Source organism: Pelodiscus sinensis, chromosome 5 (assembly GCF_052426305.1).
Source record: "Pelodiscus sinensis isolate ZL-2025 chromosome 5, ASM5242630v1, whole genome shotgun sequence".
In the NCBI taxonomy this organism is placed as follows: Eukaryota; Metazoa; Chordata; order Testudines; family Trionychidae; genus Pelodiscus; species Pelodiscus sinensis.
This window is the reverse complement of record NC_143056.1, coordinates 6,270,239-6,286,925: the sequence shown is the minus strand read 5'-3', so window position 1 is coordinate 6,286,925 and position 16,687 is coordinate 6,270,239. Positions and strand designations below refer to the sequence as shown.

General features: G+C 51.3%; 1 protein-coding gene across 3 annotated transcripts in view; it reads right to left on the bottom strand.

The window, feature by feature from the left end:
• Window positions 1-1,186: 1,186 nt before the first annotated feature.
• Window positions 1,187-16,687, bottom strand: part of ATL1 (atlastin GTPase 1) — a 64,632-nt gene continuing 49,131 nt past the window's right edge. The window contains exons 10-14 of one of the 3 annotated variants that reach the window (XM_075926178.2): window positions 16,394-16,450; window positions 13,752-13,823; window positions 10,267-10,698; window positions 6,666-6,738; window positions 1,187-2,121 (exon numbers count right to left, since the gene is read on the bottom strand). In XM_075926178.2, coding sequence (XP_075782293.1) covers window positions 6,667-6,738; window positions 10,267-10,698; window positions 13,752-13,823; window positions 16,394-16,450 — 633 coding nt within the window. In that variant the 3' untranslated portion in view covers window positions 1,187-2,121; window position 6,666. The remainder of the gene's footprint in view (window positions 2,122-6,665; window positions 6,739-10,266; window positions 10,699-13,751; window positions 13,824-16,393; window positions 16,451-16,687) is intronic. The other 2 variants (XM_075926176.2, XM_075926177.2) reach the window with 2 other exon arrangements.

The window sequence follows — 16,687 nt, the reverse complement described above, 5'->3', positions numbered from 1 at the left end:
CTTTGCTGAGATGAACATTTGAACAAAATACAGCAAAAATATGCTTGGCCTTTTTCTAAGGTCAGAGGAAATTGCTTCTATAATGAGACCCTCATAACCATGCAAACCCCTTGACCAGAGGATACTGGTCTCCTTGCTGCAGGGGGAACAGGTGAGCAGTGAGGCGCTAAGGCAGCTCCCTGCCTGTCCTGGCACCGCAGACTACGCTGCGCCCCAGAAACGGCCAGCAGCAGACCTGGCTCCTATATGCAGGGAAGGCAGAGAGCGCACTTGGCTCTGTGCACTGCCCCTTCCCTGAGCACTAGCTCTGCACTCCCTTTGGCTGGGAACCGGCTGCTTCTGGGGTGCAGCCTGGTCTGCAGGGCCAGGAGAGGCAGGGAGCTGCCTTTGCCCCCCGCTGCACCGCTGACCGGGAGCTGCTCAAAGGCTAATGCCAGGTGCCCCAGAGGGAGTGAACAGAACAGGGAATCATCCAGTGATCCCTCCCTGTCACCCATTCCCAGCCTCTGACACACAGGCTGGGGACCCCCTCCCTGCCCACCTGGCTAATAAGTATTGACGTGAGAGCTGGACATGTCGCTGACCCAGTGAGGGAGGAAGCCCGGGGGAAGGTTAAAAAGAGAGCCTGTTCTTCACTCCCAGGCAGCAGCAACAGCTGTCCAATGGAGCGCTCTCAACCCCAACCCTTCTTCTCCTGCACTCGGCACTCCCCTGAGCCAGTTACTCTATTATTTATTTCTTAGGCGATGTTAGAATTAAAGGCCGATAAGGCTGATCAGTAGTTAAAAGGGGTGAGTATGCATTAGCTATCTAAGTACAAAGGGCTGAAATTCAAGGCCTGCTGAGGGCGGACTCAAGTCTACTGTAGTTTAAAGAGGTGTCGATAGTTGAATTTTCATACCCGCAACTCTGCATGCCATTTGCCTCTAAAGTGAGGACTTTTCTAAGTGTCCCATGGCTGCTCTGTGACTTTTTTATTTTAAAATGTCCTGACCAATCCACCGCCCTCTGAATGATCAGTATAATCAAATTCCACTGTGCATTTCTAAAAGCAACCGCTACCTTTTGTGGATTTACCTCTTAAGAAAAGCACAGTGTTCATCAAATGATAGAAAATAAACCTACATGTTAAGATCTAAAAAAACCCCACCAGGGAATGAATTAATTGCTCACCATTATTTGATCAACTTCTTAGGAACCAAAAAGAAACTTTAATACTCAGACAATAAAATTGAACTCAACACACTTTCTATGCACTAAATGAAAATATATACACAGGAACAGTGAAACTCAAATTCATGTACAAAGTCACCTTTTTGTGCATTAAAATTATGAAAAGAAAAAGAATACAGTACTTTCCTCACAACATCATTAAACATACCATAGCAGCAGGAGAGGCCTTACAATTTCTGACAAAGCAAGTTAGTATATATTTTTAATGTGTTGATGTAATTGTATAGATCATAGTGATTATGAGGAAAAATGCTGATTAACAAATCTTTGGTTATGTGATATTTACTTGATCAAGCATATGTGGGAATCATATTTGAAGCTGGTTCTCTTGAATAATGCTAGGATTTGCATCTGGAAAACTTTATCATATTACCACAGGATTTGCATCTGGAAAACTTTATCATATTACCACATCATTTTATTAATCTCATAATATTGCATACTAAATTTTAAGTGGAAAGCAAGATTTCTTAAATCAGTCAAAACCAGGCAAGAATTATGCTTGATATTAAAAATTAAGAGTTGTGTATACATTTGCAGTAAAATAAAGTATGTACATATAAATAAAATGAAAAACATGCCTACATCTTCCCATCAAACAGCGTTTTGTGAAAATTAATAGACACACATCAAACCATCCTTACGAGTGAAATCTTCGTGTTTTCCCTGTTCCATTTCTGGAGGTTCAAAACTTGTACATGAATACAACTAGGCAAGTATTGAACTGATGCAACGGTGTATGTGCTTCATTCATGCACCTCTGTGAGAACATCAGGCTTACATCGTCTTCTTTTCTGAACCTTCAGTTGATTCCGATGTCTGCGCAGGGAACGCGTGGTGGTACAAATGTCTGTGGGTTGCCGCTGCACTATACAGTTTGTACAAAGCCTACAAAACAGAAGAGACATAAACAGGCTTAGCCCAGGGAGTTTAGAGCACGTTGTGCGTGTTGTATTCCTGTTCTAGCAGCAGGTTCAAAATGGTCAGGATGTACACCGTGCCTTCTCCAAATACTCACAGCGTCGATGGCAATGAAAGAGACTTATGAAATGTGTCTAGTGACATCAATGTAACAAACTAGCCCCTGCTTTTCATGCTCCACTCAGGCTGAACTAGGTGCATAGGTCGACTATTCTGCTAAGCTAATGGACCTCCAGGTTGAACCTCTCTAGTCTGGCACCCTCGAGTCCTGAGTGGAGCTGACCCAGAGAATTTGCCAGACCGCAGGCGGTCAGTAGTGTCTAGCACAGCCGTTCCCAACTGTCGGTCCATGGACCGGTGCCGGTCTGCGACTGCTGCCGGAGCTGAAACCAGCTGTTGGCGGCGGCTCAGCTCTGGCAGCCATGCTGGCTGATTTTGCCTGCCGGCAGCACTGGGGCTGAGGTGGTGGCAGGAGGAGGCAGCGCAGGATGTGCCTTCCTCCCCCGTCCCACCCACGTAAGATGGCCACCTGGCTCCATGCTTCCCCACTCCCACCTCTACCCATGGGAGCACGAGGAGGGAGTGCACACGTGCCACCAACAGCCATGCCCCCTGCCTGTGCAGCAGTAACAGCCACGCTCCTTGGGGGGCAGCCTCACTCTGGGGAGTGTGGGGCTGGGGTGGGGGTCAAAGGGCAAAAGCTTGTTGGGTGAGTGGGAGTCAGGGCAAGGAGGTGTTGGCTTGTAGGGTCAGAGGTTAAAAGGTCAAAAGGCACAGGCCATGGGGTGGGGAGTCAAAGGGTGTTAGGCACTGGGGAGCTAGGGGCTGTGTTGGGGCTAAGCAGACAGGCAACATTTTATTTCTATAGTCGTTTGCATAATGAATATGCAAATAAAGTGTTGCCAGTTTGCTAAAAGTATAAAAAACGTTGGGACCCACTGGTCTAGCAACATTACCCACACGCTCACTGCTCACTGGGCTCTGCGAAGACATTTTGGGGTAAAGCAGAGCTAAACAACAGCACAGAGCACTGAGAGTCAGGCCTGGCGGCTGTAAACAAACTTGATGGGACCGTGGAACACTTGGCCACACCCATGATAAGTGGCCATCTTGCAAACTAAAATCATGCCAGCCCATGGCTCTTGCCTGACTGGCGTGCTGGACTAGAGAGGTTCACCCTGTAGTCCAGTAAAACTCACAAGGCTGATCTACTGTTGGCTCCTCTGAAGAAATGGACCCAAGGACATTAAGGTCCGAAAGGATAAGTCTCTTGGTTGAGTTAAAGTATCTGTTCAATTTGCATGGAGGGACTAGCCAATGACTGCGCACTTTTGCATGCGCCTTTCCTTCTTAGGGGGAGCGCCAGATGACACCTGGCCCATGAGTTTCATAGGTCTTACGCTGATTTGATACGATGTGCAAGAGGACAAGTCCTTCCCATTCAGCAGAGCTACAGCTTCATGTAGATGCTGGTTCCAGCAAATGTCCTAAGCAACAACTGATACAGAGCTGTTCACCTACCAGCTATTCTTTTAATTGTATGGAAGAATTGAACCTAGGGCTATGGGGGGGAGGGGGGGGAGGAAGAGTTACATCATAGGTTTGTCTAATAAAGGTGGTATCCTACATACGTTTCATGTTTGATGCACATTTTCACATTCAATAGATCCATGCATTTTTGTGACGATAATCTAGCTGGTTGTAAAACATGCCATGCACTAGATCGTGATCATCAAATGTACATGCAGTTTTTCTAGCCATCGCTTCTTTAAACAATGGCATAGTTCAGCCTTCGGCATCCTTTAGCATACCAGTGGAGGGAGGGTTTTGCTGTTGTCTTTGGAGGAGATGACCCAAATGCTTACAAACAAAACTATCTAGTCGATCAAATAAATCTTTCTTAGGCTTCTGCAGAGCACCGATCATGATTGAGAAGAAACTGTCATCAGAAGCTAGTTTTAATGAAGAGATGATACTTCCCCAAAGCTCTGTGGCTGTGTCTAGACTGGCAAGTTTTTCCACAAAATCAGCTGCTTTTGCGGAAAAACTTGCCAGCTGTCTACACTGGCCGCTTGAATTTCCGCAAGAACACTGACGAGTTCATGTAAGAAATCAGTGCTTCTTGCAGAAATACTATGCCGCTCCTGTCTGGGCAAAAGCCCTCTTGCGCAAATCATTTGCGCAAGAGGGCCAGTGTAGACAGCACAGTACTGTTTTGTGCAAAAAAGCCTCGATGGCTAAAATGGCGATTGGGGCTTTTTTGCACAAAAGCGCGTCTAGATTGGCTCAGACGGTTTTCCGCAAAAAGTGCTTTTGCAGAAAAGCGTCCGTGCCAATCTAGACGCGCTTTTCCGAAAATGCTTTTAACGGAAAACTTTTCCGTTAAAAGCATTTGCAGAAAATCATGCCAGTCTCGATGTAGCCTGTATATTGATCTGAGTTACAGGCATCCTGTACATAAGACCAGCATGTTGCCCATGCGCATAATGCTGGATGGGGAAGGAGATTATGCCCCAAATCCCCACCCTACTAAAACATTTAAGAGGATCACTTAATGCTTATGGGGGCTCGAGGTTTCCTGTCACCCCAATAATCCTTTTTCAAGACTCAATTTTACAGGGCAGAGACAAGTCATGGGACTTCTGCAAGCACCTTGCATTAATAAGAGCATGAGCTGTCTTTGGGAATGATCGTCCCTGGCCCAGATTTCTGAGCAGAAACATGCATGTAGGGGGAAAAATTCAATTTAAAGGCTCCGAATTCAGATGCTTAACGATATCTGAGCAGAAATTTTCTGGTGGCCAGGTGGAAATGGAGTTATAAAGCCTTCGACTGTGCAATTTTAAAAGGTGGCTCTGTTGGGGGGTTGATGGAACATTAAGCCAATAATGTAAGGATCTGGTTTTTGAGCAGCACTTCCTAGCCAATTCAATGGGAAGTTCTCCTTACAAATCAGTAGCAATTTGTAACAATCTAGTCCTTAACATTCCACCATTACAGGCATCTCGGGGTATTTGCAGCCGATTGTATAACGGATGTGTTCCAAAAACCAAAGGCTTGATACAGCTGAGCAATAGAAAGATACAACTTCTTGTGCAGCCTTTTGAGGCGCTGATGTAAATGTACTGTGTCTAACCCTAGGATCTGTTCCATATAGAACCGCCTCGTACAACAGCTCAACAGCTTATCCGGTGTACAGATAGGCCAACAGGCGTGTCTATACAAACAGCAAGTGGCAAGCTGAGGGGTAAATCTGTCTCATGCTAGCTTGCTGCATGCAAACACTCCATGCTCCAAAAGCGCCCTGGTGTATGTTGATGTACTCCTTTCAAAATGCAGATTTTGCCCTAGAGGTGGGGGAGCTGTAAATAGCATTTGAAATTGTTATTTTCTTGTTTTAACAAGTTGGTGTCTCAGCAACTGTTGTAATGGGCACGTTTTGAAAATGTAGCATGATCCTGCCCTTAGTTTCAGTGGGTGTTTTGCAAGATTTGGCTGCTGGAAAATAAAAATGTCTTGCATAAGCATCAGAGCGTAGCCAGGTGAAGTCTGTAACTTTAAAAACAATGAGCAATCCTGTGGCACCTTAGAGACTAACAAATATATTATATCATGAGCATTCCTGGGTAAAACATCATCAGCTGAGTTGGACTGGAAATTACAAAATCCAGAGTATATACAACAGCAAAAGCAGTTATCTGTCAGCTGTAGAACCAGTTTTAATGGTGCTAATTGAGTCAGACTGATGTGTCCCATTCATAACTTTTGATGTGGAAATGCGAATATCAAAGGTGGGGGAAATTGCCTTTGTAGTGCGTTAACCAGTTAATATCTTTATTCAAGCCCAAGTTGTTAGTGTCAAACTTGTAAATGAATTCATACCCATGTCAGCATCAGCAATCTCTTCCACCGAACTTAACCCAGACTTTAAAAACATCAAAACTCCTGCCTTGCAAAAATATGCAATTCCTGTCCCATGTCCACTAATAACTTCCCCTCCTCTATTGTCCTGCATTTCTTCTCCTATGTAGCTCAGGTCTTCCTCATGCTTTTGGCCCTGACTCTGGGATTGGAGCTATAGGCACAGACTCGTGTCTATGCAAGAGGCTCCACGGGCCCGTGAATCTGATTGCACGATCTGGACCCTCTATTGCTATGCTTGGAGGGACCCTGGTCATGCAGATTTGCTTGTCTTGATCTCTGTTACTTGTATGCTGTGTTCCACAGTGACTTGGCTGGTGAACTCTCTGGCAAGGCCAAGCAGCGGGTGAGAATTTCAAACGTGCTGAAAGGAGCCGGGCACCCAATCTAACTGGGAATTGGAGACCAACGGGGGGGAGTCTGTTTGCAGAGCCCAGCGGGGCTGAGCGAGGCTGTAGCGTTGCTAGGCATGCCTCGTGAAGAGCCGTGACCTGTGCTCCCTGTACGTGTGAGCAATCTCGGTTTTGCAGACAGAGCAAAGCAGCACAGCATGCGACCAGTGCAGGCTGGGGTCAAGGCCAGTCACTTACCTCATTCGTGCTTCCCTGGAGGATAGGCAGTTGGAAAAGGGAAAAAACAGCATCTCTGTGTAGAACGCACCTCCTAGGGAATGTGACAGCATGCAGCTGTGCTCACACCGCCCCTGGCTGCTACGGTAGCTTGCCTTAGACGGTTTTCTCATGGCTAAGAACTCCCTCCATGGCCCTTCTCCATTAATCCCGGCCTTCCATGCAGTCCCGCCTTTGGATCGCGCTCCCTTAGCTTCATGCGCTACAGCCATGAGACCTATTCCACAAGGGGTCGGCTCCACCCAGGCCCCAAACGCAGCGCTGGCGGGCCAGCTGGTTATGGGAGGGGTGGGGCTCCCTACGTTGATTAAAGACCCGGGTTCCAATTTGAACTCGGGAGGTAAAAGGTTAACGGGTTACCCAGTAGGAGCTGGAGCAGCCTCTATCCGGGGCAGGCTGGATTGGCCTCCCCCCACCACAGGTTACACACTGGCTCCCCGGGAGCTGGCGGCAGAGCCTGCAGCGAAACTTCCCCGGAAGTGGGGCCGGCAGTAGCCCTGGCTCAATTCAAGTGGCCGGCAGGGTAGTTAAAATGAATCAGTACGGCTGCCCTGCTTCTCCTAATTAAAGTGCAATTAGACCTTCCAGTGGCAACCCCCGTTCGTCGTTGGAGGCGAGGAGACTAATTCTTGGCAATACTGGTACTTGGGTAAGTGTGCTGTAAAAACTAAAACTACTGGCAGACTTGGGGTGGTGGGGGGTTAATTCCAGAGCCAGCAGCAGCTCTATCTGCTAGGGATGTTAAATATTGATTCATTGACGAGTCGACATGATTTCCATCGACTATTCGATTAGTCGATAAAGACTAGCGCGTTCCGCCTTCGAAATGGACGAGACCCCCAGCGGGGGCTCTTGTACATTTCAAAGAGGAAGTGCCACCGCTGCGCCCCTGCCCCCACCCATGGAGCTGGGGGGAACTGCCTTTTAAGCCGGCTCCCCCTTCTTCCCCCCCCCCTTGCTGCCTCTTTGTGATAGAGGCAGCAAGGGGGGAAGCGACTAGTCGACTAATATGTTGACTATCCAATAAGCTTTTGCTTATCGACTAGTCGATTAGTCGCTGACATCCCTAGTATCTGCCCCTCTAGCAGAACCGTCAGTGACTCACGGCCGGGCGGCTTTGCCTCCGAAGTACAGAAGACAGCAACCGGGATGGGCTCATAGAGGGACACCGGGCCCCAAGAAAGACGGCAGTGGCTTGTTTCATAAAGGGAGGAAGACGGGTGGATTTTTAAAAGGGTTGAACACACTCATGTGCTGTGCCCATCGCTTGGTTAACCTACCTCAGGGCGGGGGGCGGGGACTGCCACCTGTCATGCAGAAGCATCGGTTACAAACACGTACTTGGCCAGTTCGTTCCCTAGCGAGGGGGCTAGCGCTGCGAGTTACAGGAAAGAGGCGGTTTCTCTGGTTCGGCCGTGTGTCTGCCAGCACCTTGTGTCATCCCTGTCACTCTTCCCGGGACGGCCAGTCCGTGCGCCTGCTGTTTGGGTGGGACTTGCACAACGGCGCAGAGAAGAGGGTGGTGGGTTTGTGAACTAGGCAAACAGCTGTAGAACCGCACCCTGGGCGCAGACAGCAACTTTTTGCTTCTTTTCCTTCCCATAAACTGACTAGATTTCAAGTGACCCACATCCCTTGAATTATGTCAGCATGGCCTAGTCCTGTTGAACGGTAAAACTCCCACCACTGTCTGTGGGCAGGTGGCCAAATACAATGTTTAATCCCAACTCTGCCTTGCAAGATTAAGCCCCTTATGTACATGGAAACCTGCCCACCATAGACCCCTCTTGTGACTGTGTAACCACAACCAAGATGGATTTGAACCTGGGACCTCACTATAGGAGCCTCTACCCTCTGAGCTAAAAGCCAGCTGGCTCCCAGCCCGTGCTGTAGAGGTCTCTTGATCTTAACTGTTGCTGTGGTCTAGGTACCACTTGCATTGCTCAGTAACCACACTAGGGGTATGTCTAGACTACAGGGTTTTGTCGACAATAGTGGACTTTTGTCGACAAAACTATACCTGTGTCCACACTGCATTTGAGTTATGTCGACATAATGTCAACAAAACTCAGCAGTTTTGTCAACGTATGTAAACCTCATTCTATGAGGAATAACGTCTTTTATCGACAGAGTTCTGTCGCCAGAAGGCGTTATTGCATCTACACTGTCCTTTGCGTCCACACTATTATGTCGACAAAGCGGTTTACTTTGTCGACAGAACTGGATGTAGTCTAGACACTTTGTCGACAGAACTGGATGTAGTCTAGACGCTCTTTGTCGACAGAAGCTTTGTCGACAGTATCTGTCGACAAAACTTCTGTCGACAAAACCCTGTAGTCTAGACATACCTTAGGTGTGTGGGTTACAACTGCATCCATGTGCTATGGCGCAACAACGTCGTGGGGCTCTCATCATCTCGGCCAGAAGAGCTGCCCCGCATCACTTCGGAAGTGTAAAAGGTTTGTCCCCCACCAAAGCTGGGGCTTTCAAAGATTTACACGGGGGTCAGGTTGCTGGACAGAGCGGAAATTATTTCCTGACACTGCAGCTCATCTAAGGCGAGCCTATGAATCGAAAGCTCGTTTGGGTTCGACTCCGAGCCCTAATAAAATAAAAAGTCTATTGCACACGGGATAGAAATGAGGGAGCTAATGCCAGCCCTGGTCCCTGGGAGAGCAAAAGGCCCCCCTGCTTTTGAAAAGTTATCGCTGGGGCAGCTCCTGCCGGAGCTAATATTCACGCACGTGCGTCACCCACAGAAATCGTCCCGTCGAAGGCAAAGGGACAAAGGATTGTTGCAAACCTGCATGGCCACCGTCTAACATGCTGCCCGGCAGCGTCTCATTGTTCCTTTGCGCTCCCCCGTCTCTGTCTCCTGCCAGCCTGCACTTCACAGCCAGGTTCCCAGGATTTACACTGTGCAGGATGCACAAGGAGGTGGTGTTTGTGGGTGCAAGGGCTCGTGCTGGCGCACATTAGTACAAGCTCGGGCATCCCAGGTCCCTCCAGCTCACTCTACTCACGGGAGGGCTCTGCTCAGGGCCCACACAGCAGGCGCCAGACTTCTTCTCACCCTTCCACGCGTCGCACTAAACTAGACGGAAAAGAAGTCTCCTGTCCGCGCCTTCCCCACCATCTAGGGCAAGTGCAACCAGTGTACGGAAGGTCTAAAGAAACTGTCTGCAATGGGTTAAAATGGGGTGTTTAAGTGGCGCTGGAAGCTAAGGGATAGGCCATTATCTAAGGCCAGGGTGGGAAAATACTAGCCCACAGGCCAGATCCAGTCTGCCAGGGCTAGCCCCACCCCGCTGTATCTACCTGCAACTCCACAGGTACAGGGGAACACAGCTCCCCTCGACCACGGATCACCGTTCCCGGCCAACAGGAGCTGCGCTCGCCTGTACCTGCGGAGGTGCAGGTAAATAGAACAGTGGTGGCCTAACAGGCGCTAACCCTGGTGACTCAGGACTGGGGCCCGACGGAGCTCAGAAGGCTATTTCAAAAGGAGACGGGCGTCCCAAGCCAACGAATGGCTGTTTTAATCACACGCTAACGATCTTACCTGGTCCCACAAAGCTGCCGCCACTTGGTCTATTACTGCTCCCAGTTCTCTGTATTCCCCAGAGTATCTGATATATGCCCAGGTGCACAGCGTGATAAGCGTCAGCCCCATGATCATGTTGCACAGGCTGGCGATGATGTCCAAGCCAATGAAGCCGGTCACTCCGGCCAGCACGTACGTGATGAAGATGACCACAAAGAGTGTGGCAGGGGTGCGGGCAGCGTGGAATATGTTCTTGCTGTCATTGTGCTTAATGTACTGTACATAGAGCTCGTCTATTTCGTTCTCCAGCTGCTGCAGGTAGCGGCGACTGAACTCCTCCCCACCCATCTTCTTAACGCTTCGGAACAGCCTCACGGATTCCTCCTTGAGCGCCAGGTGTTTGTTCTGAAGGTCAGTGGGTGCGAGAAACGGCTTGTCACCCCCACACACCTAGTCAGAGACCACAGTTCAGTTAGTCCCAATGGATTGGTGCTCCATCACAGTGACGGTAGCCCCCTACGCTGGTGCTACCCCCTAATCAATCCTAGCGCTTCATCACGCTACACCCCTTTGCAAGGGTTGGCCCCAAACTCTTTGGAAGCCAGCTCCTCCTGCACTTACCTGGCTGGTCTGGGGCTCAGGCTGCCGGTTCCCCAGCCACACATGCTGTGCGATGTCACTCGCACCTAGCGGAATCTAGCTCCTCGCTTTGCTCCTGGTGGGAGCAGTGAACCTTGGCATGCAGAGCTTGGCAGGTACAAGCTCTTCAGCTCATCTTTTGAGACGCTCTTAAAAGATGCACATGAAGCTGGACTGGCGACCAGTGTTCCCCGTAAGCTGCGCTTGTGTAGCCACCCAGGAGAAAATTCCAGTGCTCCCCAGATGATTATCGGCACACGCACAGCTAGGTTTTGTTTCTATGGGTGGTGCACATTCACGTGTGCCTCAGTGCACACAAAATTATTCCACACATGGATGGAAAATATGAAGGCACATTGTTGGTGACTGAACAGGCCAAGAAACTGGATAGCAGAGAACAGGAGATTTTACAGGCTCTCTGATTTTATTTGGCCAGCAATTGTTAACTACATGGCAAGGTCCTGGATACTATTATGCAGCAATTTGGACCTAACCTGACCTGCCCAGAATCTGTGGCACTCTAGGGCGCTGCTAGAAATTCTGCAGAAGCATCTCTCACATTCAGAACGTGGAAGCCCATGGTAGCAGTCTCCTTAACTTCCCCATTTTCAATGTGCTGCAATTTTTCGTACTGAAAAACGTAGCCAGGCCTCCTGGAAGGATGGAGGGGAGGCTGGAGGCTTGGCAGCTGCATGGAGGCAGGTTGGGTTCTTGGCACCTGGGAAGGTTTGGGGGTTGCTTGAGGATTAAGGGATTAACAAGGGCCAAATTAAAGCATAGGCATTACTGGCAAGAGGAAGCAAACGCCTAGTAGCACGTGGTAACACTGGATTCTAAACCTTCTTTGGGTAAGAAATCTATGCGTCTAGCCCTCATGGGGATACTAAAAATCTTGAAATAATCCCAGAGTTTAACGGATACAGTCAAGACTTCCTGAGTCTGCAGGCAGCCTGAACCCAGGGCTCTGAGAGGGAGGTAACGTTAGAGGTTTAACTAGAGGTTTTTAAGTCCCATCTTGACAAAGCCCTGGCTGGGATGAGTGAGTTGGGTTGGTCCTGCTTTGGGCAGGGGGCTGGACTCCATGGCTCCTGAGGTCTCTTCCAGCCCTGGGATTCTATGAACTCTGAAACCCACTATTCTGAGATACCCCCCGACATCGGTCCAGCAGAAGACTTAACGGGTGGGGAACGGGAAGGGTTCTTGCTGCTGCGAGTCCTCCTTCACAGGAGGAGCAGGGGAAGTTTACGTTTTAGGGAAAACTTCCTCACTGTCAGGGTGGTTAAACACGGGAATAAATTGCCCAGGGAGGTTGTGGAATCTCCATCCCTGGAGATATTTAAGAGCAGCTTAGATAGACATCTATCAGGGATGCTCTAGATGGTGCTTGGTCCTGCCATGAGGGTAGGGAACTGGCCTTGATGACCTGCCAAGGTCCCTTCCAGTTCTCGCATTCTGTGATTCTATAATTCACAGTTTTGCTGGTGTGGGGCTCCGACACAGCCCTCTGTTGTCACGGTGGGCCAGGCCTACCATAATCCAGCACTGGGGAGCACAGGATAGCCAGATTTTTCCACTAGCATATCAGTTTTTCTCCTTTAGAGATGACTAGTAAAGCAATTTACCCCTTTCAAAGCTATTGGTTCAGGCTCTCTGCAAACTCAAGACGACAACAGTCCAACAACAGACACCTGACTCACATCCCCTTCCATTGCCAGCCGTTCTAGTGCATGTATTTTGGCTTTTAAACCTCTTGCCCTGGTATACAGATATTTAAGTTAGAGTTTTATTTTCAGAGTGTTGTCTGACAGCCTCTTACTTTGGGATCTCAACCCAGGATCTCAACCCACCCCTTCTGCATTTCGCCTGGCCTCCAATCTCTTAGCTCCCCCAAGCAAGCAACTTACATAGGAAAAAGCAGCTCCTCCTGTTTTACTAGTTTAAGGGGGGGTTGATTTTAATTCACGTACAGCTGCTCAAGATTGTTGTGCACGTTCGGGGAGAGAGGGGCACAGAATGCTGTTCCGAGGGCTAAGGGAAGGCAGCAGGGTCATGGGCTTGCTCAGAAGGCCAGTGACCATTACAATCAGACTGTCCTACTTTGGGGTGATTAACAACAATTAATAACACACCCAGCTTTTATAGAGACTTCTCGTCAGCGTAGCTCAGAGATCTCAGATCCACCCTGGCTTCTATGGGGACAGCCGCCGTCTCACGTAACTTGCGGAAGCTGCTCCTTTTTCCCCACCCAGGAGTAGAAGCAGCGAGCCCTGGATGTATGTCTGGGGCACTTCACTTAGCACGTGAGCTGGCGGAGAGACGGAACGCTAAAACGTCTGCCAAGCCGACTGAGACGTTTGGATCGGTAAATCGCTCCCCGACACGGAGGTAAATCGCTCCCTGACCCGGAGGTAAATCGCTCCCTGACCCAGAGGTAAATCGCTCCCCGACATGGAGGTAAATCGCTCCCTGACACAGAGGTAAATCGCTCCCCGACATGGAGGTAAATCGCTCCCTGACACAGAGGTAAATCGCTCCCCGACATGGAGGTAAATCGCTCCCTGACCCAGAGGTAAATCGCTCCCCGACACGGAGGTAAATCGCTCCCTGACCCAGAGGTAAATCGCTCCCTGACCCAGAGGTAAATCGCTCCCCGACATGGAGGTAAATCGCTCCCTGACCCAGAGGTAAATCGCTCCCCAACATGGAGGTAAATCGCTCCCCGACACAGAGTTAAATCGCTCCCCAACACAGAGTTAAATCGCTCCCCGACACTGCTTCCCAAACTGCCCTGTGAAGGCAGGATCACATGCGGTGTTATTACATCAGAGAAAACGCCTGATGCCCGTGATGAGCCGTTACCTTACCTCTTCCATCCTCTTATTGTAGGTGTCCTTGGCTGTGGCGACGGCTGCTAAGTTGTTAGCCTCCGCTGTGGCCTGTAAGCGGGGTGCAAAACACAATGCAAGTTTCAGATCAACCAGACAGGGTGGCAAGCGGGAGAGAATCAGGGTGTGTGAATTGCACCCCGATATCCATCCACCTGCATGGGGGGGGGGGGTGCGTGTGCCTTCCTCGCCTGTGCACAGGGGCAGGTGAATGGCTTGTGTCCAAAACTGAAAAATACTAAACAGCTCGATGGTGCTTTAGTAGGAATTACATGGACCTCGGCACCAGCCCTTCCGTCCTCCCTGTGTTCCCTGCTACAGCCACGTCTGCCTTTTCCTGCAGAAGGCAGAGTGAACCGATGCGCCCTACACCAGACCCTCAGGGGAAACAGACAAGCTCTGAAAGCAAATTGAGAGCCAAGAGCCCTCTGCCAATAGAGCCCTGCTTCTAGCCTTTGAAAATCCACTAACAAAGCAGCTCAGTGGATCTTGATTGCCATCAGAGAACTGGAAAGAGGGAGACCCCAACCCACAGTGGGTTCTAAACTTTTTACCTTGAATGCTCCATTGCCCCTGTCTACACCCCCCTTCCCGGCTCCAGGGGGTAACATGGACAGGGGGTGAGGGGGCCGAGGTTGGGGCAACAGCTGGGGGAGGGAGCGGAGTGTGGGGAGCGCTCTCAGCTCTGAACAGCTGTGGATCCGCGTGGAATACTACGGTGATGGATCACTTCAAGACATTTACCCTGGTATTTTCAGTCTTAGCCTGGTGTTTATTTGCATCTTTTCGAAGGGGAAAGCAAAGAAAATAAGACAGAACAATAGAGAGCCATTTTACTGGCAATCCATTGGCATTTTACTGTGCATTAGCTATGAGTGAACAGTTATTTCCTACTGGCTAAGGCAGGGGTGGGCAATCATTTTTGGTGAGGGGCCACTCCAAGGTTTTGGTAAGTGGTCAAGGGCTGCACTTTTTTGTGGAGGCGATGCGGGGTCTAGGTTGGATGCAGAAGGGTGCACAGGGTAAGGGACTGGGGTGCAGGAGAGGGTTTGGGGTCTGAGGGAGTTTGGGTGGAGGAAGGGGTTGTGACCTGGGTCAGGGGATTGGGGTGTAGGTCAGGGAGGGGGTGTGGGAGCAGGAGAGGATTCTGGCCTGGGGGAGGGCGTAGGGGGGGGTGCAGGGTCTGGGAGGGTGGTGTCACCTGGGGGAGGGGGTGCAGAGGTTTGGATGGTGATCTGGAGGAGGGAGTTGGGGTCCAGGAGGGGTTGGGGTGCCAGAGGCAGGCTCTGGCTGGGAGGCACTTATCTATGTGTCTCTTGGCCAGCAGCCCTGCAGCACCCCCAAGCCACTGGGCTCCCTGCCTGCTGCAGCCTCAGCCCACTGGAAACAGCAGGCTGCTCCCTCCAGGAGGCGCTCAACTCCGGCTGCTCCAGCCTCTCAGGCCAATCTCTCAGCTGTTTCCAGCCAATAGGAGTGGAGAGATTGGCTGAGGTCAGTTCTTATTGGCTGTTTCTGGCCAACAGGAGCTGAGGATTGGGCTGGGGGCGGGGAGCTGGCACGAAGCCTCCCCCTGGCTGCAGAGCAGGGAGACGCAGGGACTGGGTTTTCCACCGCGGCAGCGGCACGTGCCTGAGGGTCCCGGCAGGGGCATCTGCGGGCCGGCTCCGGTGGCTCGGTGGGCCGGATCCCCCGGGCCGTATTTAGCCCAGGCCTGGGCTAGATGGACATTTGGTCTGACTCAGTCTGGCCGTTGTTATGTTCTCGGACAGCAGCCAGGGCCCCGGATGCGAGACCAGCTGCTGTGGCGGAGCCGGGCCAGGAGCAGAGCTCGGTGGTGCCCCAGTCTTGCCCCCTGAATGTTCCTCTGTGCCCCTTTAACTCCTGCCCCGCCAGAGTGGGATTTATAGATGCCCCCTGAAGCGTAGCTAGCAGCACATAGGAAGCCCGTTCGGGCACGGCTCCAAGCCAGAGGCAGTGAAAACCCCGCCCGCTGCAACGCTGGGAAACGTGAAGAAAACGTTGGAAAACACGGGCCATTTGCAAACAGCCACGGCGGCTGCCCCAGAAAAACGCGACGGCGTGCCCAAGTCACTTCTGAAAATGGGAATCAGGGTCCTAAGCCACTTGGGTGCTTTTGCAAATTTTACCCTCCCCCCCCCCCCCCCCGCACTACCACCCCGTTCCTGCAAAAGATTTCCCAGAAGGCATTTCTTGGACTAGCACGTGCGAGCGTCACCGAACAGCTGCCCCGCCCCCCCCAGCCGCCTCGCCGCTCAAAGGACCGCCTCGCTGGCCGTCCGTGCGAAGCCCCGGAGACACGCGCCCCCCAGCCGCCTCGCCGCTCAAAGGACCGCCTCGCTGGCCGTCCATGCGAAGCCCCGGAGACACGCGCTCGCCAGCCGCCTCGCCACTCAAAGGACCGCCTCGCTGGCCATCCGTGCGAAGCCCCGGAGACACGCGCCCCCAGCCGCCTCGCCGCTCAAAGGACCGCCTCGCTGGCCGTCCGTGCAAAGCCCCAGAGACACGCGCTCGCCAGCCGCCTCGCCGCTCAAAGGACCGCCTCGCTGGCCATCCGTGCAAAGCCCCAGAGACACGCGCTCGCCAGCCAAGCGCGTAAATACCTGCAGCATTGATTTGGGGTGCGGCAGCTCTTCTCCTTGGTAAATCTTTATATAGGCCTAGGAGACAACACGAACACCGTGTCACAGGGAGCGACGCGCGCGCAACCCACCTCCCCCTCACGCACGCACCAGCAAGGCGATTTTTAAACGGCACCCGTGGGCCTTCACTAGCCAGCTCCCTGCAGGCAGTGACCCATTTTGCACTGAGCAGCACGGACCAGCTGGCCACATTTCCGCTCCGCCTGCCTGCGTGGCTCACCAGAGGCACCCTCCCCCCCACCCACTGCCCAGGCT